This window comes from Sceloporus undulatus, chromosome 8 (genome assembly GCF_019175285.1).
Source record: "Sceloporus undulatus isolate JIND9_A2432 ecotype Alabama chromosome 8, SceUnd_v1.1, whole genome shotgun sequence".
NCBI classification, from domain to species: domain Eukaryota; kingdom Metazoa; phylum Chordata; class Lepidosauria; order Squamata; family Phrynosomatidae; genus Sceloporus; species Sceloporus undulatus.
Genome location: NC_056529.1, coordinates 21,766,765 through 21,791,976, shown reverse-complemented (window position 1 = coordinate 21,791,976; position 25,212 = coordinate 21,766,765). Strand labels below are relative to the sequence as shown.

Here is a 25,212-nt window from a genome sequence, read left to right as displayed (position 1 = left end):
CACACACACACAGTCCATGTACCTCCAGCATCGTCACTGTGTTCTTTTACACACCGGCCCTGGACTGCTCTGCCCTCCCTCCTCCCGATCTCTCTTTCCCTTACATTAAGTAGTTCCTTGATTAATTATAGATTGAGGGAGAGAGGCTTTTATTGCGTTGGAGTTTACTGGTGTGACATTGCTCCTCTTTATTTTTTGAGAAAGTAATTATGAACCAGAGCATAAAAGCTACTGTTTTCCAACAGAGGCTTAATATGCAACAGGGTCAGGGGTGTCCTCTTATTGTCAATTAGGTAATCCTCAGCGGAGGCCAGAGAAGGAGGAGGAAGAGAAGAAAAGAGGATATGAGAAGGAAGGAAGGGAGGAAGGGGGAGGAAAGAAGAAGAGGAGGGGAAGGAAAATGTGGAGGAAGGAGAAGAGAAGGAAGAAGAGAGAGAAAATGGGATGGAGGAGGAGGAGGAAGGAGAGGCAGGGGAGGACAAGGAGGGAAGGGAAGAAGAGGAGGAAGGGAGAGGAGAAAGAAGAAGAATGGGGAGAAAGGAAGGAAGAGAAAGACAGGGAAGACAGAAATGGGAAGGAAAAGGAAGGAGGGGAAGACAAGAAGGAGGAAGAAGAGGGTAAAGAGGAAGATAAAATAGTTGAAGAGGAGAAGGGAAAGAAGAAGGTAATAGCTTCTGAGAGGCTTAACCTCCATAAACATATCCAGTCAAGTGGGGAGGCTCAGGTGAAACCTTAAAGTTTGAATCCACAACAGTTCTTCAGCCCCTTCCTCATTTTCACTGTCTTCTCCTTTTCTTTTTCCATGTCCAGGTCACTCTTTGCTGGCACCTGGTAGTGACAGAGAGAACTCAAGAGTACCAAGGCATGCATTTCCCCATCTCCAGTCTCATTCTTCCCCGGCCTCCTGGACCCTCTGTGTTTATAGGAATTCCTGCTCAGTTTGGGTTTGTGTGGCTTCATTTATCTATTTCTTTACAGGGCCCAGATCCCTTCCAGGCCCAGAAGAAGAGTATGGCAGTGGCAGCAGCAGTATGGAATCACTGCTCCTTAATATTCTGCGCCAACCAAGCCATGCAGAAGGGAAGCCTGACACTTCAGTGTCCCCCACTGACAAGGCTGGCTTCTGACTGAAATGTTTTGTCTCCCACTCAACAAACACATCATTGCCACTTCGCAGCCTCCTTCCCCTTCAAGGCCTCGGAGATCATTTTACCTTTGTCTTGCGAGTGCGTCTCTGTGAGAAAGAGGTGTCGCTGGTAAGGGAAGAGAGATGGGCACAAGAGCATGGCTCCATTTCCAGACAACCAGCAGAGTCCCAGTGATGGGTGGCAGCACCCATGTCAGATGCTGGGCAGTGACTCCACCATAGGCTTTAATCTGACCTTTAAAAGAGATTTCTGAGATCCTGGAAACACATCGGTGGATAGGGCTCCACACTTCTGATAATTCATTCAAAGTTTGTGCTAAAAGTCAGAGTGGGTTCAACACCACAGTGACCCAGAAAACAACCCTGGCCCATGTTTTTTGGGGAACTATCGTGGCAAATATATCACTGAGAGCTAGCATGATGTAGTGGTTTGAATGTTGAAGTAGTACTCTGTAGTAGTACTTTGAATCCTTGATCGCTCATGGAAACCCATTGGGGCACCTTGGGTGAGTTCCACTCTCTCAGCCTCAAGTAATTTCAGCCCACCTTTGAAGAAATCGTGCAGGGAAAAAATGATAGGAGAGGGCTGCCTTCACTCAGAATCAACTTGAAGGCAAATAACAAGATTTTTAAGGGAGATCTTAAAAGTGTTGGATATATAGAAGGAACTTTGATTAGCTCCTCTCAAGTCTGGACTAAAAGCCAGAGTGGATTTGCCACCCCACTGACATGGAAGCCACCAGTTCATCGCGGCTGAGTCCCAACATCCGGAAGCAAAAAACTGGTAAATATGATAGAGTCAGAAGTGTTGACTTACTTAACTCTTCCTCAGTCCTGCAAGTAACCTCAAATGTGAAGATGATTCAACTAAGACTGTTGTCCTTTGGACATGCTTTGAGATGATGTGACTCATTGGAAAAGATAATAATGCTGGGGAAAAGTGGAAAGTGGTAGGAAAAGATGGAGACCACATTACCGGTGGATTGATTCAATGAAAGAAGCCATGGCCAGAGTTTGCAAGACTGTTGGTGATAGAGGGATACAGAGGTCTCTCACTCATAGGGTCAAAAACAACCACCGCCATTGAGCACATCTTCAGCTTGGTCCTTTTCTGTTCCTCTAGTCTCAAAGCTTTGTTGGCTATGATCCTGAGCTAGCTAGACCTCCCTGAATGTCCCAAGGAAAATGCCTGACAACCTTGGGACAGACCACCAAGCAGCACCAGAGACCCTTCTCCAAACTTAAGTCTTCCTACAGATAAGACAATACTATGCTGAGGATGTGCTCCTGAATACACACACATATATACATATTTCTAGGGAGAATGGCTTCTGACAGTTACTAGTAAGTGAAGATCAGACGCAAGTCAAAACAAATTCAGCCATGGATGAGAGAGGAAAATAGTATTTAAAATCCTTCAAAATGTTGAAAGAAGGTCAGTTGCCCAATCAGAGCATCCCCAGAATGAAGGTCCCTAGCAATGGGAGTTGTCATTGATCACTCCTGCCCTCTACTGGAAGGTGAGGTTTCCTTCTCCATCTCTTTAACCCGGATAGCATTGCCGCCTTTGGGGTTGGCTGCCTTCTTGTTTGGAAGGGATGTGCCCCTATGTATGGCTATAAATCCTACTCTCTCTGCCTCTCAGATGGTCTCTTTTCACTCCCCATTTGGCATGAAACTGAAGCCTTTCCTGAGACAAGACCCCGCTACAAACCCAGTTGCCAATTCTCCTCCCGCATTTACTCTGGCAGCAACGTTACAGCTGCTAACAATGTCTCCCATAATATCAGAAGTGCATTGACTTCCCTTGAGAGGGAGTTTCATAGCCACCAAGAAGACTATTTCCTATGCTCCCATCAGACAAGCCTGGAAGGATGGTGGGATGGACAGAAAGCCCTTTAGATCTCAAAGCATGGGCAATCTACTGTTTACACCCATTGCTTGAGTAGAAGGAAGCACTGATGAGTAAATAAGAAAAATGTGCCACCCTTGCATCATCACCTGATTAGAAAAACCAGCCATCAAACAAACCAAATCAGTGGAAAGATGTGCTCGCAAGTATGCACAGTTATATGGAAACAACTCAAGTTTTCCAGCTGCCTGACGTCAAGGCCCCAGGTAACCGGTGAAGTTTTACTGCAGTCTAGCAGATATCCTAAATGAAGTGCAGAAGAGGGGCTGTGTGTGTGTGTGTGTGTGTGTGTGTGTGTGTGAAGAAACAGTTCCCTTGCAGCTACTTTTGGAGCTAACAGATGCGCCTGACATGCTGCATGTCTCAAAAGCGCAGGGCTGTGCCAAGGATGCTGAAGTCTGCCATGCGCAGCACAACACATGCACTGATGCAGCAGGAATTCCTCTGTTGAAGAAGCTTTGTGGCAATCAGGTTGTGGTAGTGAATATCTCTCTTCCCTGAAGTCTGGGCCTTTATCTCTCTTAATGGCCCAGACTTCTCTTGTTAGCCATTGGACTGAACAACGGAGGCTCACTATAGAATGGCAGTTTAAATGAAAATACTAGAAATCTGAGGCAAGCCAGAGTGCATTGGGGATGACAAAGGATTAATCAGGATTGTCCCTACTAAACCAGGGCAGTTGGAGAGTAAGGTATGAATACTATTTTTCTTCCTTTGGAGTCTTTAATCCAGGGACACCTTCAAATAGGAAAGTTGCTATCATAAGACTGAAGTAGGACTGAAACTGGGTTTTTTAGCCTATATGGCCATATTCTAGAACAGTTTATTCCTGATATTTCACCTGCATCTGTGGCTGGCATCCTCAGAGTAGATGCGACTTCACATAGGACAGTCTGTTTCGATCTCTCCCCCTTGCAAGGTGTCTAAGCAAAGCTTGATGTCAAAGCGCACAGTGTTGCACAGGTGTGTGAAGGGACAATGTGGGTTTGTCAGTCTCCCGAAGCTGATCAATTAAACATCACACCTCCAGGGGGAAAAATAATGACATTGACTTAAAGATCACAAGGCCTTTATACCGCAATGCTCTTGGGGCCTGTTTAATTGGAGCTTTCGTTCCTCTGGAGCCTTTAGGGTCTGTATTCCAGTCAGGTTTGCAAGCTGTTCTCTGCATTTGTGATGGGCTTGACATGGGCCTTGTCGAAACGAGAGGTAGAATACAGAAACAAGGAGATTTAAATTAAGACAAAATTTTACATTGGGAGACTTTGCCGGGATGTAAATCTTGGAAAGAATCTGGTTTAGACCTAGCTGTGACATTTCTGGTTTGTTCTAAGCACCTTCGAACTAAGCGGAGGTGTGTTACAACCATAAAATAAATGAGCGATCAAACATCGTACACCGCTTTTGAAAAACACGCAGGACCCTCGGGGAGAGAATATGCCAATTGTTAAAAATTAAGTACAGTTTTTCTGCCGCAGCACTTAGTTCATCACCGACGTGATAGAAATTTGTAATATTCGTCTTTGGCTGTTAAAAGAGGACCAACAGTGAAAGTCAAAGAGTGCCATTCATCTTAAAGGTTGTTTCTAAAGTCAGCCCAGAATACAAACAGGTGCACTAGTCAAAAAGCCCGGTTTTGACGTGTTGGTGTCATTTATTTTGTTTTAATTTAATTTGTTTTGCCATTTTAATATTTTATTGTATAATTTATGAAGCACACTACATTTTACTGTATTATTGTCATTATTTACAGAGTGTTCATTTCACAAATAAAACTAACAAGAAAATTTCAATTAATTTCCACTGAAACTGGTTTATCATTCCTTAGAGTCCATATTACCATCTTTACAGCCAAAATATCTGCAATTCAGTGTATTTTCTTAATTTCTAAGTGACCTTCCCTGGTAACATTTGCTCTTGTGATTGTTTTAAAATTAGTTCTACGTCTGTTAACTGGCATCGTATATATAGCACTAACATTATTAGATTTTGAAAATAGTGAAAGCAGCCTTGTTAGGCTAGGTCTAAGTTAAATCTGGTTTTATCTTTTGTCATTTCCATATTCCCCTGAAAGTAAAAAACAACAGGTTTTGTTGACTTTCCGTTCAGATTAATGTTGTGTAATTTCCCATTGATGCCAACATTGATTGGAAAACTACGTGCTTTAACTTTTGTGGGTTGTTTTCACTTTAAATCCGGTTTCTGCAGGGGATCCGTCCTGTGTGACAAAGTCCTAAGAAAAAAGCTTCTGCTACAACTTCTTTTACTTAGTTAGGTCTAAAACATACTGCAGAAATAATGCATAAATAATCCAGTTTGAGTCCGCTTTAACTGCCTTGGCTCAGTGCTAGGGAATCCTGGGAATTGTAGTTTATTGTGGCCCCAGAGAGGGCACAAGGTCTCACAAAACTACAAACCTCAAAATTCCCTGGCATTGAGCCAGGGCAGTTAAAGCGGACTCAAACTGGATTACTTCTGAAGTGTGTTTTGGACCTTAGTCTCAAGGATGCTAGAAAGATCCATCTGGCCTACTTCAGTGCAGCTGAGGCAGGTTTTGCAGCTGTTGGGCATTAAGAATAATGTCATACAGTTCTTCAGGATGAATGAGATTAGGGCTGCAAGGCATTTTATACATATATATGTGTGTGTGTGTATAAAACCGTCTAATTCAAAATAATAATTGTAAGCTGCTCTGATAGCCTTTAGGGCTGAAGGGCGGGGTATAAGTAAATATCTATATATATATATATATATATCTATATATTATATAGTATAATTAGATTAATATATATAATGATATAGTATATTATATTTAGCATATCTACCTATACTATACTGTACTATTCTCTCTCTCTCTCTCTATATATATATATATATATATGTATATTATATGTACAGGTGTATATGAAAATATGGGCAATTGCCAGTTCAGGGACCCTGCCTTGAAACCGGAAGGGGAGGGTGATAACTAAGTGACCCAGGCAGGCCCTCCTCCCCCCGTTCTGACGTCGTAGTGACGTCTATGCAGGCGTGAATGACGTCACGCACTCGAACAGTCCGGAACCTTCGCGGCAGGTCTTTGTTTCCTCGGGGACATCTTTCGCCGACGGACCGACCCTCGGAAACCCAATTTCCGGCGCTGTGTGTCGCCTTTCCTGAGGGGAAAGGACCCAAAAACAGGAGGAGGAGCTGTTTGGGAAGGGCTCAGGCCTCCATTTTGCGAGGCGGGTTCTTGTTTTCTCTCTTTAAACGGAACAATCGCCTCAGGAGAGAAACCGGAAGTGGGAGCGGTGCGTCGCTTATTTCCTTCCCCCATTTGGCAACTGGAAGGTGGGTTATACTAATACATGGATAGCACCAAGGACAAGGACTGTTAATACTGGATAAAGAGGAGAAGGAGGACAAAGTTAACAAATCAGCCCCAAAATGCCTAATATTTGGATGCATAGAAAGTAAAACAAATTCAGATGAACTGGAGAAAAAGGAGAGAGAACAGGGCAGTCAGGCTGCGCAGGTGGCCTGCCTTTGTATAGGCGTTTTATATGGCAGCCCAGGTTTGCTTATGGCCCCTAAATGGGGCCTAAATGTTTCCATGCACCCAGAATAAGGAATCATGCCAGTCTGGGAGGGAGTGGAAGCAGCCCTGAGAGGAGAATGGATGAGGATACCCGATGAAGGTGGATTTGTACGCAATGACTGGAAAGGGCTGCATGTGCATCCAGTCAGCGCATGGCTTGCGTGTTCGTTGCCTAAATCCCTATAAAAAGGCATGCCGCCTATAATGTGCAGAGGCTTCAGACGTTGGAGAATTATACTGCTGAACTTTCCTTCACTTCTGGTCTCTCTGGACTGTCTTTCCTGAAATATCTGCAGCGTTTCGAGCGCTGGGAGACCTGGGTTCGAGTCCTTGCTTGGCCTTGGGCTGCAGGTCACGCTCTCTCAGCCTCAGGGCAACAGTCCTGCCAGTGAGAAGCAGTTGGTGCCATGGTTTGAGTGCTGGGCTGGGGTTCTTGGGAGAGCTGGGTTCGAATCCCTCCTCAGCCATGGAAACCCGCTGAGCGGTTGAAGGCTTTCGTGGCCGGCATCCATCGTTTTTGTGGGGCTTCAGGCTGTGTTCTAGAAGAGTTTATTCCTGACGTTTATATGAAGATGCCAGCCACAGATGCTGCCAAAACGCCAGGAATAAACTCTTCTAGAATATGGCCACAGAGCCCAAAAGACTCACAAAAAAGCACCGAGTGACCTTGGGCTGGTCACACTCTCTCAGCTCCAGAATGGCGATGTTGTTGCTGTCGTCATTGTGACAAGCCAAGTAAAAACAACAGCTGTTTCTAAAGGCTTTGGGCTTGCCTAAATGGAAGGATAGAATAAATCTGCTGGGGTTTGGTTCCAGGGCCCCTGTGGATACCAAAATACATGGATCTCAAATCCCATTAGATACAATAGGGATTTGTTATTACTATTATTATTCCAGTGGGCCCTTGTAATCCACTGGGGTTTGGTTCCATGATCCCCTATGGATGCCAAAATCTGTGGATGCTCAAGTCTCATTATATACAATGGGACAGGCAACTGCTGCCATCTTTTAAGGCCATTGTATTTGGAATACTTTCCATTCCTTCTCTATCCTCATTTCCATGGCCAGTGAGAATGCTGGGCCACAAAGAAAGGGATCCCCCTCCGCAAGTTTTTACAAACGCTCAGTGTGTCGTGTCTGGTTTTTGAAGCCCTGCCAGACTTCCACAGGATAAACTAAGAGGGTGGTTATTACTAACATTGTACAAATGGAAGAGTTAACAGCCTCTCGAACTGAGCGTGCAGCCCATCTAGTTGAGAAGCTGTGGTTCCAAGGCAATAACAGCTCATCCATTATTTCAGCCTTGCACTTAATTTCCTTCTGTGCATGCCAATGCTCTCTTCCACAGCAGATTCCTGGAAATGTCCAAAGGATGTAAGTGGAGCGCTTCTGCTTTTATCCCTCCTGTTCTGGGTGGAAGGAAAAGGAGAGACTGAATTCTGCATTTACATTTGCTTTTGAATTCCCAGTGATCAGAACTTGTTTAAAACATTATTATTGTTATTATGATTACATTTATTTGTCTGGCGCCATAGGCTTTACATAGCACTTTCCAGAGGAGAGAAAGCAACAGTCCAAAATAGAAACAAAAGCCTGCCTACGGGCCACAATCTAAAACCACCAACAAGATGATAAAATTAATACAATATTACTGTAACAAAGTTAAAACGGTACTATAAAAGTGTAAATTAATGCAAATAACATGTGATGAAATATATAGTCATAAAATTATTATTATTATTATTATTATTATTACTACATTTACTTTGTGTCCATTATTTATTGCTGTAATTAAAAAGTAACTTGTTGCATTACTCCCCCCCTCATTGGTTTTATTTTTAAAAAGGAATCTTAGGCTTTATAAGAGAATGTCTTAAAATAAAAATGTGTTGATGTTGTGAGATTATTGCTTTCTTCACTTCCTTATTTTGATTGATCTAAGGCTCTACCTTTACCTTTTCCTACAGAGGATTAGTTTTTGATTGACATGAAGCATAAGATATTTGACTAGTCTAAGCTGTGCCAAGTGATTGCGAATTTGGACTCTTGGTATACATGAAACTGATGAGAAGTTGGGCTTAAACTATATTGATGTTACCATTCCATTGAAGCAGCTCCTGCCTTAGTAGAATACATACACAGTTATTACTTGTTTCTGTACATCTAGAAGATGATGTTTTTGCTGCATTTATCAAGACAATGTTGATTTATACCAACCATATCCCAGGGATTTTCTGACCAGATTTACCCAAAGGAGGTTTATCATTGGCTCCCTCTGAGGCTGAGAGAATGTGACTCTCATATGCACCTCCGCCAATGAGAAGGCAACTTTGAAGGTGGAAATTATTTGGGTTTTGCTAACAATCTGCATTCCCACCCCCCTTATTTCTCTCCCTTTTTGGATGCAGTTCTAGAGCTGAATGTGTGAAATGGAAAGAGGGCAAGCTGTTGTCACCAGATCTGTCTTCCCTTCTCCATCGGTGTATGACACATTCAGTTAAAGCCCTTCCCACGCAAAATCAGCATCTTCTTTCACAGTGGTTTTAAAAGCCGTGAAGGGTGATGTGCAAACACCTTCTGACTTTTAGCGTAGATGAGAGAGAAGGATGGAATAAAACTTCTTTTTTTAAAAAAAACCACACAATTTATTATTTAATTTCATTTTAAGGGGAATGAAAGTAGCATCACCTTTAAGCCTGTTTTTTTACCTTAGCATGAGCTTTCATGGATATAAACCCACCTGTTTAGATACACTACAGAGTGATATCCAGACCTCACAATAGTAACTGCCTAGTTGAGAAATTATTATTTAATCTAGCAGATAGCTGTTTGGTTTTTAGGTTTTTTTGTGGGTTTTTTGGGCTATGTGACTATGTTTGAGAAGAGTTTATTTCTGACGTTTCACCAGCATCTGTGGCTGGCATCTCTGATATTTCTCTGAAGATGCCAAAGCCACAGATGCTGGCGAAACGTCAAGAATAAACTCTTCCAGAACATGGCCGCATAGCCCCAAAAACCCACAAAAAACTATGGATGCCAGCCATGAAAGCCTTCAACTTCACATTGTTTGGTTTTTCATTCACAGAAAAGCAGTCATGGCAGTCCGTGAACTGGAAAAAAAATACTTGTAGGGTTGTCTTAGGGGTTGATGTGTTTTCTTTCTTGCACTATCTTTTGAGTTCTGGGTACAACTTCTAAACTAAATTCTTTGGTTTCCTCCTCCAGCGTCAGCAAAATGGTCAGGTTCTATAAAGGGGGTTCCTTGATCCGATTGCTTGCTCGCAGCTCTTCTTTTCCAGGATGGAACTGCCTTGGCCTCAGGACTACCCTCTGTATCTTCAAACGCCTCTATTCCAGCAAGACATCCAGCCATGGGCAGGTTTCCCCCGTCTTCAACAGGGCACCAGCTTTTGGAGAAAAAATAGCCATCATTGACCAAAATGGGGAGCACAGCTACCAGGACTTGTACGCTCGAAGCCTCCAGCTCTCCCAGAAAATATGTAAGACTCTGGGCAACTTGAGCAGAGACCTGAAGGGAGAACGGATTGCATTTTTGTGCCCCAACGATGTCTCCTATGTAACGGCCCAATGGGCTTCGTGGATGAGCGGAGGCATCGCTGTTCCTCTCTACAGAAAACATCCCGCGTCAGAACTAGAGTATTTCATTCAGGATTCTCAGAGTGCTCTCCTTGTTGTAGAGGAAGGGTACTTGGAAAAGATCGCACCTAGTGCGGAGAAACTTGGCGTACCTGTGCTCTCCCTTCTCAAGTCTGGGAAGACAGACGTGACAATAGACGGATCCCTTTTAGAAACCGGTTGTCCCATTTCGGATTGGAAGGACAGGTGTGCCATGATCATCTACACAAGTGGCACAACCGGAAGACCCAAAGGTGTCCTCAGCACCCACCAGAATCTCCAAGCTGTGGTGAGTTGATAATTCAACTGCTGTTCATTTAAGGATCTGGTTTGAGATGCAGGGTCTTCACCTGAGAGTGACAGAAGTAGTTTTAAAGATGAGGAGGAGTCTCTCTGAAACATGTACAAAACATAATTTTTAAAAATCCAGCGCACCCTATTTCAAATTTCTTTCTGCCCCAACCAGTTAAAAGCTGAAGGCGTCTTTAAATAAAAAGGCTTTGCCTATTTAGGACTATGAAGACGTTGCAAGGAATGTTTGAATGCAACTTCCTTATTTTTAAGACATCCTTATTGTTCACTGCTTCCCTCCCCCCCAAACAAGCTAACTTTTTCAATGCTGAGCATTTGCATCTCTTGCCCATTTGTGTTGCTACAAAGGCATCCTGAAAAGCCTGTTTGCTCTTTAGCTGCTTTTCCCCAAGGCAAAAAACACCATTAGCTCCCTGAGCCAAAAAGAGTTAGAAGTCTGCTATACCAGCACAAGCCTACAACAGATAAAATTGTTCTCTTAAGGAAACAAAAGCACCCAGGTTCGAGAGTCACTCCAGACTTGTCTCCTTGGCTATTGAGAAGCACTATGTGATGCCCGGTTTGTCCATTCCACCTTAAAGGGAATGTGGAATAATGAAGAATAGGAGAGTTGCACTGGTTCCAAAGAAATTCAGGAAAACCTAGAGTTGCTCATACTGCAGCCAAGCTTTGAACACTTGTCCCTTCAGATGTTTTGAACTACCATTTCCCCCAGCTCCCTCCACAGCGCAGTCAATGGAAAAGGGACTATGGGCAGTCCAGAACATCTGGACATAGAACATAGAATTGGTCTCTGCTACCACCATGGATCTCTAGACACAGGGGTGGACAATTTGTGGCCCTCCAGATGTTGCTGGACTGCAACTCCCAACACAGTGTACATGTGTTGTACATTGGCAAAGGCTGAGGGGACCACAGACAAAAGGCTTTTTCATGGCAAGGCAAATACTTTTTTGTTGTGACATGCCTTTGAGGAAGTGTGTGTGCTCATGGGGAAAGGGCTTTTAAATGTGTGTTGTTTCCATTTGTTTGTATTTAAATATATACTTCCTTCTGTATCTCTGAAGATCATGCAGTCAAACCAGTCTCAACAGTTTAAATCTATTTTATAAGAATAAAAATAATTTAAAGGCTAAATGCACATTAAACCATTTAGCACTTAAAACAGGACAGTTTGAAAGTAGCTGAAACAATTTAAACCAGCCACCTGTGCAAATTTGGATGAAATCTGTCAGGCCCTCAAAGCATTAGTAAATGGTGGGGTGCCACAGCAGAGAAGCCTCTGCTCCTATGTCCACAAACAGTGTATTGCTCTGACTGGGTTGTCTGTATTTGTTCTTCCCTAACGGATATGTTTTTAAATTGCTTTTAATTCTATGGAACATGTAGTTACATCCGTTGTATGCTTGAGTTTTGTGAATTTTTATCTGTGTCTGTGCTAACGTCCGAGTTCAGGGCTGCGGGAAAGCAGGACATACATAAATAAATATGAAGATAATTATGGAGATAAGGAGGGGGAGGAGAAGAAGGAGATGGGGGGTTATCACCCAAGACAAGAAGGGCATCAAATCAGGGCCAAAACACTGCTTAGAAATTTTCCTTTTTAAGATTACATCTCCCAATTCTACCCCGGCCACAAGTGGGGCAATCTGAGGAACCCCCCTTTCAAATAAATAGCAGCAGTGACACCATTAGTCACTGATTTAGTGATTTAGACTAATTTGTCTAAATATCCCCTTGCAGATCACCGGGCTGGTTGACAAATGGGAATGGACCAAGGACGACGTGATCCTCCATGTGCTGCCTTTGCACCACGTCCATGGTGTGGTCAATAAGCTCCTGTGTCCTCTCTGGGTGGGAGCCACATGCATCATGCTTCCTGAGTTCAGTGCACAAACAGTAAGCTTGCCTGGTGCTCATTGTTGTTGATGGTGGTGGGATCGGATTGCCCAATCTCCTTTGCATTTCAGAAGTGGTCTGACCTCACACACTTAGCTTCTGAGAGGAGTTCTTGTATTGGTCTTGTTCTTTGTAGCCGGTCCCCTGTGGTGAGTCATAGAGTCTTCCCCAGCCAAGCTAAGACCAAAGACCTATTTGGGCTACAGCACTCAGAATCCCCCAGCCATCTATGCTCTCTCAAAGTTATCCCTACAAGGAGTGTGTGTATGTGTCTTCAAGTCACCTGTCAACTTATGGTGACCTCATGGATTTCATAGGATTTTCTTAAGCAAGGAATGCAAAGGGGTAGTTTGACCAAGTTCTTACTCTGGAATATAGCCTGGTATACGTTGGTGGTCTCCCATCCAAGTCCTAACCGTTGCTTACCCTGTTTAGTTCCAAGATTAGATGGGATCTGGTGACTTTAGAACATTTAGGCCGCTCTAGAATGACAGCAGCATAAATTCCATGCCAGATGCTGAGATCATGGCTTTGTGAGAGGCAACAGCTTTGATGTGAATGCTCCATCCCTGGAGACCGCGCCACAGCAGAGCAGATGAAAGGCACAGCATCAACTCCATCATCAGCACTTGTGAGCAAAAGAGACGAAGAGGCCAGAATGTTTGGGAATGGCACTGACACCAACGAGTTCGCCATCAGTTTGGATTATTTAAGAAAGAAGAAAAAGGGGCAATGCTTCTTTAGAATGAGTTATCTTTATAGCTGTTACCTCCATTCTCAGACAAAGCTGGGTATGTGAGTAGGTGAAGGAAGCAGGTATCCTGGGACCCCCTGCCTCACCCTGCTTTTCCTGGTGGTCATAGAGGATAGCTGTCAAAGCTGAAAGTGGGAATCTTTGGCTCTGTGCACATATACCCTCTGGGATAGTTGCCAGAGTTAGAAGCAGGAGCACTTCATTGAGGATTCCGTGCACTGCAACATGTTTGTCCATTCAGGCTGGTCACCAGCAATTCTCAGCAGGAAGGGCTATTAAAACTTCCTCTTCAGACTGGGATTCTGCCTCTAAGAAAGGACAAAGGAAGCCCACCAAAGCTCTGCATATATTGGCATCCTGTGTCGATGGAAAATTGATGGTTTCTTGCACGCCTGGCTTCTTCAGCACATCTACAGAACTCAAGCTGAGGGTTTAAGCTGCACTCTGGTTGGATGAAAAGGAGCCTAAAGTGATGTGCACTGATCAGAGAGTGCTCAGCAGACAGTGACAAGCAAGGGCAAGAGAGGGCATCACTCAAGAGGGACCAGCAGGACTTTCGCTTGCCCTTACTTGTCGTCTTAGCCCAAGAAGGACTGGCCAAACACCTGCTGCCTGTCCTGTTCCCTTGCACAAACCCTCTAGCACCGTAAAGGCCTCAGGAGGATTTTGCCTGCCTTTTTATTGTTGTTTACTCTTTCCCCTGGGCTCTTATTTTCCTGTGTGTGTGAGCGCCTCCCGAGGGAAACAGCATGACTGAGAGGGAGAAGAAAGTGCAGAGGGGTAAATCAGGCTTTCTTGTGGAGTTTAACACCAGCTGCCTTTGAGTTCCATTTTCACCAGCTGTTTACAAAATGCTCTTTGCTACTGCAGTCGGCTCTTGGAAAAAGCAGCACAGTTTTCACAGAGGATTTCGCAAGAGGAGCTGGAACGTTTTCCCATCCTTGCCTTTTGTATTTCTGTTCCTTTGCACCTTGAGAGAGCAGTCAATTACAGGGTGATATAAAGAAACCCTAATGGCAAGTCGGAGGCTTGACATGTCGATCAAAACAAAGCCAGGAACTTGAATCCGAATCTGCTGCTGCCACCGAAATCAGCCTTGAGTGATACTGGCACGGGTTCAGGAGAAACCGCAGCAGTGAGCCCAAGCTTTCTAATCACTAACACTTCATTATACCTAATAAATACTTTATTGTTATAGTGTTTATTAGATTACTTGATTCACAGCATGCCTTTACAGGAGCAGATACAGGTTGTCGTCTGTGTTTGGCTGGCTTTAGTCAACAGCTCATGTGTCTTGCAAGAGCATAAATGACAGGGGCCACAATCCTGTGAGTCCAAACAAGAGTAGTTCCATTGAATCAGTTCTTGAATGGTGAATGAGTTTGTAGGCAAATCCTGTTGGTGCAATTGATCTACTGTAGTTTGGATTAACAGTAGGATTCAGACTAGGGCCTCTTAGTCAAGATCTGGGAGAGCATCTTTCCCTTGAAACACCATTTTTTTAAAAAAATTGTGGTATGGGGATTTTGGGGAGGGGACTGGTGAGACCTTTCAGGGGCCACAGAAGTGGGATCCAGGGGCTATGTGTGGCCATGGGTTGCCCTTTGCAGACCCATGCCATAGAGGAAGCCACACCTGCCCTGAGTTTGCAAAACCTGAGCTGAGCTATTCAGAACAGGGCTGCTGGAGGTCTGATTCAATTGGTAGTTTTCAAAGAAGTAGCCATGTTAGTCTCTTGCAGCATAAAAAGGAGGAAGGGAGTAGAGGGAGAGCATCAGAAGAAGTGGGTTTATATTCACAAACACTCATGCTAAAATAAAAACCCAGTTAGTCATAAAGGTGCTGCCACACATTCCCTTTCCCCCCCACCTTCTCTCCCTCCTCCTCATTCATTGGTTACCATAAGTCAAAGCCAACTTGACAGCACATAACAAGTGCAACAAGACAAGTTAGTATATAGTGCTCCAGGGGCAAGGCTTTGTTTTGTTTTGGTTTTAAAGAGCAAATCAAGGTTAGTATGAGCATTTCATGTTTGAGAGATGTATAAGACACGCACATCAGGGGGTCACTAGGATGTAGTTGGGATAACAATCCAGATTGCTGGTCTTTTGTGGCATTGCCCAGCCCTTGCTGCAAAAATCATTTTAACTCCCTGCCAAAAAAAGGGGCAACTTCCCTGTCTCTCCACTGCAAATGACTTTTGAAGTTCCCCAGCTCCAGGCAAAATGCACAGGTGTTCCCATGCCATCCTTTTGAGCAGAGGTCATTCATTAAGGTGCAAAAAACGCCCACTGTGCTACCATCATCATGTGACACCGGGCACCCTTTATTAAAGAAAGGTGATGTTTGCTCGCTTGCGTTGGCGTAGGCGCTATAATTCACTTTGCAGCACCATCTGTCAGGAGAGTCTCACTAAAGCTTCTCCTGGCATCCTTTTTATTGGAAGTTATTAAAGGATATTACTTCCCATTAATCATTTATTAATAAAAAGTTTATCCATGGCTCACGTGGGCCCCGTCTTGCCGTCTGGTAGAAACGCACCCCGCCGTGTCTTTTGCCAGGTGCCCCTGAAGGGCTTTTCTGTGCTAGGCACAGAACCGCAGTCACCAGCAAAGCCATGCCATTTTCAGGAGGCAGAAAAGGAAACGTTGCAGGAACTCCTTCCAAAAACACCCCATGGAGCATGATCCTACACAGAATTGCTTGGAAATAAGCCCCATAACATTCAGCAGGGAGGTACTTCCCAGCTGTATTTTATGGTCATTTCCTCCTTTTTGGAAGCTGCCTTGAGTCCCAGTCTGGGAGAAAGGTGGGATTTAAATAAAGGGGAGGGAGGGAGGAGGGGATGGATGGATGGATGGATGGATGGATGGATGGATGCTGCTTTGTTTGGCCATATTGGGGATTGTTGGAAATGCAATCCATAAAAGGAACCTTTTCAATGACTAAATGTGGTCAGTGTTGTGTTTTGTGTAAGGGAAAAGGACATGAAATGTGTGGATCAATTATTACATTCAGTAACCAGCACCCAAGCAAGCATGTTAAAATGAAAGCTTATGCTAAAATAAATGGGTTATTCTTAAAGGTGTCAAAAACTGGTTTCCTCCTCCCTTTTTATACTGAGACTAACAAGGTTATCTCTTTGAAAACAGCTTAAAGTATATTATCCAAGCGTGTAAAAGAGAGTCAAATCAAAAGGGGTGGCATGGCAGCAATGCTATTAATATAAGTTGAGCAGTAAAACATGGGAAAAGATAAGATTATTAATTAGGTAAAGATAGTTATAAATGATGATCTCTAGAAATGTTGCTATTAAATCAGAGTTAAGTGGAGGGAATGTTGTTTTTCATAATCCTGTGATCAAATGAGGCTTTAAAAAAGGTGGGTCATTAGTTGACAAAGAAAAGGGCTATTTGTGGGCCAGAGGGGACAAAGTGTGGCACAGGCTCTGAATGTGAATCCACGATTATTCATTGTACACTAGTCTCCCAGGACAGAGAGCTATTTAGAAACACTCCCACATTCTAAAAGAAGGAAAAAGAAGCAGCAACTCAGGAACTTCCACTAAGGCTGGCTGAGAGTAATTCATTCTGGGACTGATCCCATCAGTTGTACGTTCTGCAGTTTGAGTGTTTCTTTGTATGCTCCAGTGCATCCCAGTTCCCAAACATAATCTGATTCTGGGCCTGGCAGAAGCTGGGCAGTGAAATCCTTGTTCAAATCTGCTGTGGCAGTGAGGTCTTTGGATTGGGCACATGCCTCTTCAGCTGGCAGAAATGCTCTTTTTGTAATTGTACCTGCTAATCTCAGGGGTCTGCTGACAGAGCTGTCTGAAGGCAGAGCTCTTCTGCTGGTTAAGATCTGTTGGCAGAAGGTCGAGGCCGAGAGAGTGTGACTTGCTCATGGTCACCCAGTGTGTTTCCATGGCCAAGATGGGATTCAAACTGTGGTCTCTAGAGTCGTAGTCCAATGTTCAAACCACTATGCCATGCTGGTGTCTTAACTGCTTTTAAAATCAATTCATCTCTTTTTCATGGCTCAAAGATGATGACCAGCAAGACGGGCAGGTCAGTGATGGGCACTTCACGCCGGCCGGATCCATTTCTCACAAAGCTGGGCTTAGAAAAAGTTACTAAGGTTCTCCCGTGCTCTCTTCCTTCTTGCCAGATCTGCCATTTGTCCTCAGCATCTGTTGCAGAGTAATGCCTTTTGATGTGTAAAGGAGAGAAGGGGAAGGGTGGGAGAGAGAAATACAAGGAAACCAGGGCCTGTCATATTTTGTTAGATTCCCAGGTCCTGGGGAAAGTGTTTGCTCCTTTCAGCATGCCTGCAGCATTGTGAAGGTTTAAAAGCAGTACCCTAGGATGCAGAGGCTCATGATGAATAAGTGATTAAAACAGAGCCCTGCGGAGCGTAGGAGTAGTTGGAGGGCATCGCACACAGCAAGCACCTTGGGAGCCTATGGAGGAAGGAGCCCTGCTTTCCCCTCACCTTGATGGAAACGGCCTGGTTCATCCACGTCAATGGCGGCTTTGGACTTTCTGCATTGTTTTAGGTCCTCGTTCCCTCTCATTCAACAGTTTCTCTTCCCAAGAGTGGCTGGGCAGTATCCTTCAGCAAGTTTGCAGACACAAGACAGACATCACCCTCCTACTCTGGGCACACCTGATCTCACCTGGTTTGGAAGTTAAGCAGGGATGGACCTAGTTAGCATTTGGCTGAGAGACCACCAACAAATAAAACAGCTTGGAGCCAGAATGTATGAAAGACTACCTCTTCCCATATGAATCTGTCTGAAATATAAGAGCCTGTTGCACGTGAAAGGGTTTTTTCTGTGGTACGTGAATAACAATATATTTCTTACCCGCCTCTCCTAATGGATTGAGGTTGGGAGCAACAACAAACCAAACAACCATCAACTAAAACACATTAGTTAAAACATGCAACAGTTTAAAAGGAGAAATAAGACATACACATTTTAGAACAGTCCACATTTAAAATTCAGCATCTAAATTCACAATTTAAAAATCATCTGGATAAACCTCCAGAATATAGACTATAGGGATACTATACAGTGGTATAGACTGCCTTTGAGGTTGGTGGACTCTCCATGTTTGGAGGTCTTTAAACAGAAACTAAGTGGGCATCCTTCAGGATTGCTTTAGTTGTATATTCTACTGGATGGCCCTTAGGGTCCCTTCCAACTCTTTAACTTTCTTTGATTGTATTGTTCTGTGATTCTATTTAAATACCAAATGAAAGTTTCGGTCTCAATTAGCATAGCTCAAAATCAACATATTGTCCATAGATTATGTCATTATGAAGGACTCTCACCCCAAAATACGGCATTTCTTGGCATCCTGTTCAGTCTGTACAGGTTGACTCTCCCTTGTCTGGAGTTCTGAAAGCGGAAATATTCCAAACCCCCAAACCTTTTCCTCACAGGTGGCTGAGACAGTGCTTTCTGATGGCTCAGGGCACACAAACTTTTGCCCTATACAGACAGGCCAAAATAAAGCTGCTTCAGGTCACTTTGGAGGTATGGTGTTTCAATGATGCATGGGTCTTAAGAGTCTGGAAGCTGCACTCCAGTCCTTAGGATTGGAGTGTGGCTTTGGTGCGGCTTCTGGACTCTTAGGACTCATGTATCATTTAAACAGCACACTAGCAAAGTGACTCGAAGCAGCTTTATTTTGGCCTGTCTGTATCAGGCCTTTGTTTCATGCACAAAATTATTTTTAAAATATTGTATAAAATTTCCGTCAGGCTACGTGAATAAGATGTATATGAAACTTAAATGAAAGTTGTGTTTAGATTTGGGTCCCATCTCCAAGATATCTCATTATCTACATATATGCAAATACAAATACAGTCAGCCCTCCTTACCTATGGATTTTTTTATCCACAGATTCAAGCATCCATGGCTTGAAAATACTAAAAAAAAAGTAAATTCCAAATAGCATACCTTGATTTTCCATTTAATATAAGCGACACCATTTTATATTTAATAGGATTTGAGCATCCACGGATTTTGTTATCCACGGGGGGTCCTGGAACCAAACCCCAGCGGATTATAAGGTCCCACTGTATCCCAAAATCCAAAATACTTCTTGTCCTAAGCATTTTGGATAAGGGAGACTCACAAACCTTAAATAGTTGACATTCCTTATAATATGGGACTTCTGGCAACTCTATAGCTGGGTTAACGGGGAAAGCTTTTAGCGAAGCTCAAGCATAGCAGCACTCTTTCTTTGCCAGGGAACGAAGAGAACACAAAGCTGCCTTGGAGATCAAAAAGAGAGAAGTAAAGGGATGATTTAACATGCATTAGAAAGATTGTTGCCTGGGAATGGACCCTTTTCCCTTTCTCGGTAACAACTTGAATTGATACACCAATTTGCATCTGGTTTACCAAAGAGGCCCTTGTGGATTATGCAGAGATGTGGTTATCTATGCAGAATTGGTGGGGAAAACAGTAGTTATATATTTTTGGTTTCTAATTGTTTTTAATTGGAAATTTGACTGAGATTTACAAACGCTCTTGGAGACAAGACTGCAAGAATTAGAAGAGGGAGCGTGGAGGGAAAGACTGAATGGAGATGATGACAAAAGAAATGTATTGATTAAGTGGATGCTTTGCCAAGTGTTGTGCTGTCTTGTGAGTTCTCAGAAGCTGCTCCAAAATTTAGAATTGGGTTTGTATGTGTGTATGCATGTGAGAACCGGAGTGGTGTAATGGTTTGAGTGTTCGGCTAGAATTCTGGGAGACCATGGTACATATCCCATGGTACGAATCTTTCTAGCCATGCTTTCACAACCTCAGAGGAGGGCAGCGGGAAACTTCTTTTCCATTAATCTGGCCTTAAGAGATGCTGAATCTGTTGAGAGTGCTTTGACTGTGTATTCCTGCATGGCAGAAGAGGGTTGCACTAGAAGGCCCTTAGGGGTCTCTTCCAACTCTAGGATTCTCTGGTTCTGCTTCTAGAAGGCAACAGTTAGAAAAAAGCTGTGATGAATTCATACTCCAATTCATCTTATGTCCATAGCGCCAAAAGCCCCAATGCAGAAGGAGACGCTTCCTTGGTGCTTGTGTTTTGCAGTCCTCAGACATTGAAGGAAACATTTGTATGGCTTTTCAGTGTCCATTTCTCTGAAACAGGATTGAGAAACTGCAAAGAGGCCGGGGGCAATTCTTTCCCCCTCCTGACCACCCTGCAGCCCACACACCCACAGCCATATTTGCAAATACCTCTCCCTTCATCCAAGCCCTTCTCAAAATTGTGACTGAAAATGCCACCACCATTTTGAGAAGGACTCTGATAAAAGGAGAGTTGTTTGGGTGTACTGAAGGGCTCTGGGGTGGAGCTGAGAGAGGTTTTTGCACCAGTTTGAAGCTCTCACTGCAGTTTTCAGATGGAAAACACCCCCAATTCTCACCAATTTAGAGACTGCCAGAATTGGGCCGGGGACGGGATGTGGGCTATGGGCCACATTTTGCCCATTTGTGGTCTAAAGCAAATGCTATAAGAGAGGAGATGCCACTGCAGAAAAAGAGGAAGGGGCAGAGAGACCGAGAGGGACAGTATTCTTGTTGGCACATGGCAAGTATCTGAAAAGCTGGAAGTGATATGGGTCCATGAGGCTGGTCATTTAACCCTTTGTCCATATACATCAGCTGTGGGCTCTTGGAAATGGAAATGGAAATTAGACAAGCCTGTGGCATAGGGCTGTATCTCTCCCTAACTTCAGACAACATAGCTTTCCTGGATGCATCCTTCTGTAACAGAAACAGAACTGACTGATTCTGCATCATAAGCCTTCCAGTGGATGGAGACAGCAATAGAAGAAACAAAGTGGGTTTTGAGTTAAGGGGGTAGCCCTGGAATAGCAGCAGAGGGATAAGGGGGAAAAACAGCAGCAACTGCATGGAGGAGAGCAGCTTGTTGAGTTTCAAGTTGTTTCATGCCTTTGTTCCCTGTTGCATGCGCCTCTGTGCACCTAAGCAGCATGCTGAGCTGGGGACAGGAGTGTGTGTATGGAGGCACCACAGTGTCACGAACTGTCAGGGAATACATTTGTCAGCAACAGGGTAGATAGTAGGAGCCAGGAAGAAGAGGAGGATGCAGGGAGGGTTGCCATAGGAAGAGGCTTTAATTTATTGATGGGGTTTCTCCCTCTGGCTTTGGCAGAGGAACGCTCTTGGGGGGTGGCATAGAAGAGTGCCAGCGTTGGGGGCAAATTAGCAGAGGTTAATTATTCATCATGCTACCTGGCCCCCTAAACGCTCCTGGGGCAGAATGCTCAACAAGGCTCAGAGACCTTGGAGGCAACTTGCCAGAAGTGGGAGTTTGACCCACTTTGCGTCCATCATGGGGCCTTACACAAACAAGGGCTTCGTATTTCCCCCCTCCTCATTTTGTCTGTAAAGTGGCTATTTGCCATGGTTCAGATCCCAAGTAAGTGTGGGCATTATGATCCAGTCAGACTTCCTTCTTGGTGCACCCCAGCTCTGCTTTTACTCAGTAGATGAGCAGATTTTCCCCATTTGAATCTCCTCCTCCTCTTCCTCCTAGTTGGAGAGGAGCTAAAAGAACTGCTTTAAATTACATCATGTCAATGTGCACAAATGTGCAGAAGGACCCAAGGCAAGGGGATCCCTGCATTCTTGTTATCTGTGGGATGATGGAAGAAGCCGGCTGCTTCCCTCCAGCCGAAAGTCCCTTTAGCCAGGCATGGTCCCAACAGTTCCAGGAGATCTGCAGACAACATTGGTCAGCTTTGGTGGGATAACTCTTCAGTGACTTATTTTTTTCTGCTTTCCAGGTTTGGGAGACATTCCTGAACCCCCAGACACACCGGGTCAATGTCTTCATGGCAGTGCCTACCATCTATGCCAAACTGGCCGAGTATTACAACCAGCACTACTCGCAGCCTCATGTCCAGGATTTCATCCATGCTGTATGTCAGAATAACATCCGGTAGGTGGACCCTGGCTTCATTTTCAAGGCAGGGTTGGAGCTGTGATTCCCAGTCTCCTCTCCATTGGACTATATTTAATTATATAACTGGAAGTTTTATGCTTCTGTATTCTGTTTTCCTGCCATACACCTTTAATAGCTATGTTGAAAACTTGGGAGACCCCAAACTATATATGGAACATTGTTGATCTACTGACTCCAAAGCAGTCCTGCATTTTCTAGATTTCTATTGATCACAAGCATTTAGGAAGATGCCTTAATGCCTCCAAGGTAGCACAGAACCTATCTGATCTTGAAAGCTAAGCAGGGACAGTCCTGGATATTATTTAGATGAGAGATCACCAACCAATGCCAGCTGTCCTTGTCTATATTTCAGAGAAAGAAACTGGCAAAAGCATCTCTGAGGAATCCTTGTCTAAGAAAATCCTATGAAATCTATAGGGTCGCCATAAGTCAACAAGCAGTTTGAAGGCGCGCGCACACACACACACACACACACACACACACACTTACACTGTACCAGACCCATCTAGCCCAGTGTTGTCAGATTGTGACTGGCACCAGAAAATCTCTGAAGGTTTGAGACTGAATTCTTTCCTTGCCCTACAAGCCTGGAGATCTCCCATTTGAGCACCACTTAGGCTTAACTGCTTACCTTCAAAATGCAGAAAATATTAGGTATGTGGGGAATGTTCTCTTGTTCTCTGCATCTCTGTGAAGCACCCCAAGGAAACTTATAGTTTCTGCATGAACTTAGATGGTGTTCTCTTCCTCTGATGTTTTCAGGGCACTAGGTAGGACACTTGCTGAAGATGAAGAATTCTTTGGGCAGGTCCTTATCAGTTTAGGGCCACTTCCTGATGGAAAAAGATGGCCTTTTAAAGACCTAAATACCGGGGCCTACCTGTTTTAGGTAATGTGGAGCAGAGTTTGGGACAGCATGGTCTTCTTCCAGAGCTGAGTGGCGCTGCCTCTTCAATTTTGTACAGCATTTCCTCTTCCAAGGGAAGAAAGCCAAGACTCCAGCTTATTCTCCAGGCTAACCTCTTCCTGTTTCATTAAAAACCATCGGGAAGGTCTCTGCTCCCAGGCTGGTTTCCAAGGTATCAATGCAAATCTCTATTTTTTGTTGTTGTTTAGAGTCCAAGCTTTATCCTGCTGTCGCCACTTTGGAAAAGCAAAAGCTGCCTTGTTTTTTTCCCTTCCGGGTGTACGGTGAGTGCCAGGGGGCATCTGGCTTCAGAGCCCTAGGGCACCTGTACTGTGGGGTTGTGATAGCACATCACAGCTTGAAGAAGGCTTCCCTGGAGCATGGCATGACCAGTGTTTGTTGCTTTCCTGGCTGCTGTCCAATACTCAGTTGCTTTTTCTGCTACATATTGCCCAGAACAGGAGTGGGGAACCTCAGGATTTCCTAGGGACTGAATCTGACCCTCTGGGCTTTCCCAGGTGACCATGCCCCCTTCCGCAAGTCATTACTGTTTGGTGGTTTCCCAGCTTTTTGTACATTTTTGTCTCATTTCAAAAGGTCGGAATGCTGCTCCCAAGGCTCTGTCCTACCAATAAGATAGTACTATTAGGAAGGCCCTTCTCTCTGTCCCATGTCGCTCACTCCTACATCTGGTGGGAACATGGGAGGCAGGGTCTTCTCAGAGGCTGTTCCCAGACTCTGGAACTCCCTTTCCAGAGAGACTAGACTGGCACCCTTCCTAATTTCTTTTCGCAGACAAGTAAAGACTTTTCTATTCCAACTGTCATTTGGCTTCTTTTGCTGCTTACAGGGTGATGGTGTCAGGGTCTGCAGCCCTCCCTGTGCCTGTCCTTGAGAGGTGGAGGAGTATTACTGGGCACACACTGCTGGAGAGATATGGCATGACAGAGATCGGCATGGCCCTTTCCAACCCATTGCATGGCCCTCGGGTCCCAGGTGAGAGTCTGGAGAGAGTTTGCAAGCTCTCACAAGCTAGATGTTGAAATGCTTTGAATGCTGCCTGTTAAAACAAAATGGTTTCTTCACCCACCACATTATAACTAGGCACAAACAAAGATGGTGTGTGTCTTTGGCGAAATCTCCTCCCTAAGTAAAAGCAGAGGAGGTTGTTGTCATGTGCTTCCACGTTGACTCCGGTTTATGCCACCTCTGTCAGAGTTCTTGAGAAGATTTCTTCAGGAGTGTTTGCCACCTTTGCCTTCCTCTGAAGGAGAGAGAATGCAACTTGGATTTCCATAGTTGAACTAGAATCTGAACCCTGATCTCCCAGAGTTTTAGTTTCACTCTCAAACCACTAATCCACACTTCAGATATTTCAATTCATTGCATCAGTTCAGGAGAACACTTCCCATTCTCAACAGCTGTCTCTCTTGAGGATGGGGTTTGGAAACTGGATTACAGATTACAGATACATATTCCCTTCCCATCTTTCTATCTCCCCCCACTCCTCCCCCACTGTGTTAAACTATGGTACATATCCTAGAGTTTTCTTGGATATGTACCATATCTGTACACTCCGAAAGACTGTGACTTGCAAAGGTCACCAGTGGGTTTCTATGGCTGAGCAGGGATTCAAACCCTGGTCTCCTAGAGCCTTCGTCCAACGTTCAAACCACTACACCATGTTGAAATAGTATGGACAAAATGGCACAAGAAATGGCACAAGAAAAAGTCAACTGCAGCAAAGTTTTCTAGCCAGAGGAGAGGCTGAGAGGCAACATCCCAGGACTTACGATTTCACCCTCTGAGCTTCGATGTTCTCCAGTGTAACAGCAACAGTAGTGCCATCAAAGTGCTCTGAAGCCTCAGCTCTCTTTCCGTTGCTCTCATGTTCAGCAGCAGGATGTATGCCAAAAGTCTCCCTAGGGGATGGAAAAGATGAAAAAGAAGCTAGATGCTGAGGTTGACACAACACAGACAAAAGAGAATAATTAGAACAACTGAAAGCTTCAGGACTGGGCAGCTGGCACTGCGGGGTATGGAGTCAGCAGGCAGAATAAGAAACC

General features: G+C 44.3%; 1 protein-coding gene across 4 annotated transcripts in view; it reads left to right on the top strand.

The window, feature by feature from the left end:
- The first annotated feature begins 7,728 nt into the window (after positions 1 to 7,728).
- ACSF3 (acyl-CoA synthetase family member 3) overlaps positions 7,729 to 25,212 on the top strand; it is a 64,707-nt gene continuing 47,223 nt past the window's right edge. For 3 of the 4 annotated variants that reach the window (XR_006100544.1, XM_042438048.1, XM_042438047.1), the window contains exons 1-5: positions 7,730 to 8,010; positions 9,862 to 10,561; positions 12,328 to 12,483; positions 22,061 to 22,215; positions 23,997 to 24,142. Coding sequence is in view for 3 of the 4 variants with exons in the window: in XM_042438048.1 (XP_042293982.1) it covers positions 7,844 to 8,010; positions 9,862 to 10,561; positions 12,328 to 12,483; positions 22,061 to 22,215; positions 23,997 to 24,142 (1,324 nt within the window). In the remaining variant the exon portion in view is untranslated. Of the gene's footprint in view, positions 8,011 to 9,861; positions 10,562 to 12,327; positions 12,484 to 22,060; positions 22,216 to 23,996; positions 24,143 to 25,212 lie in introns of all 4 variants that reach the window. The other variant, XM_042438049.1, reaches the window with a different exon arrangement.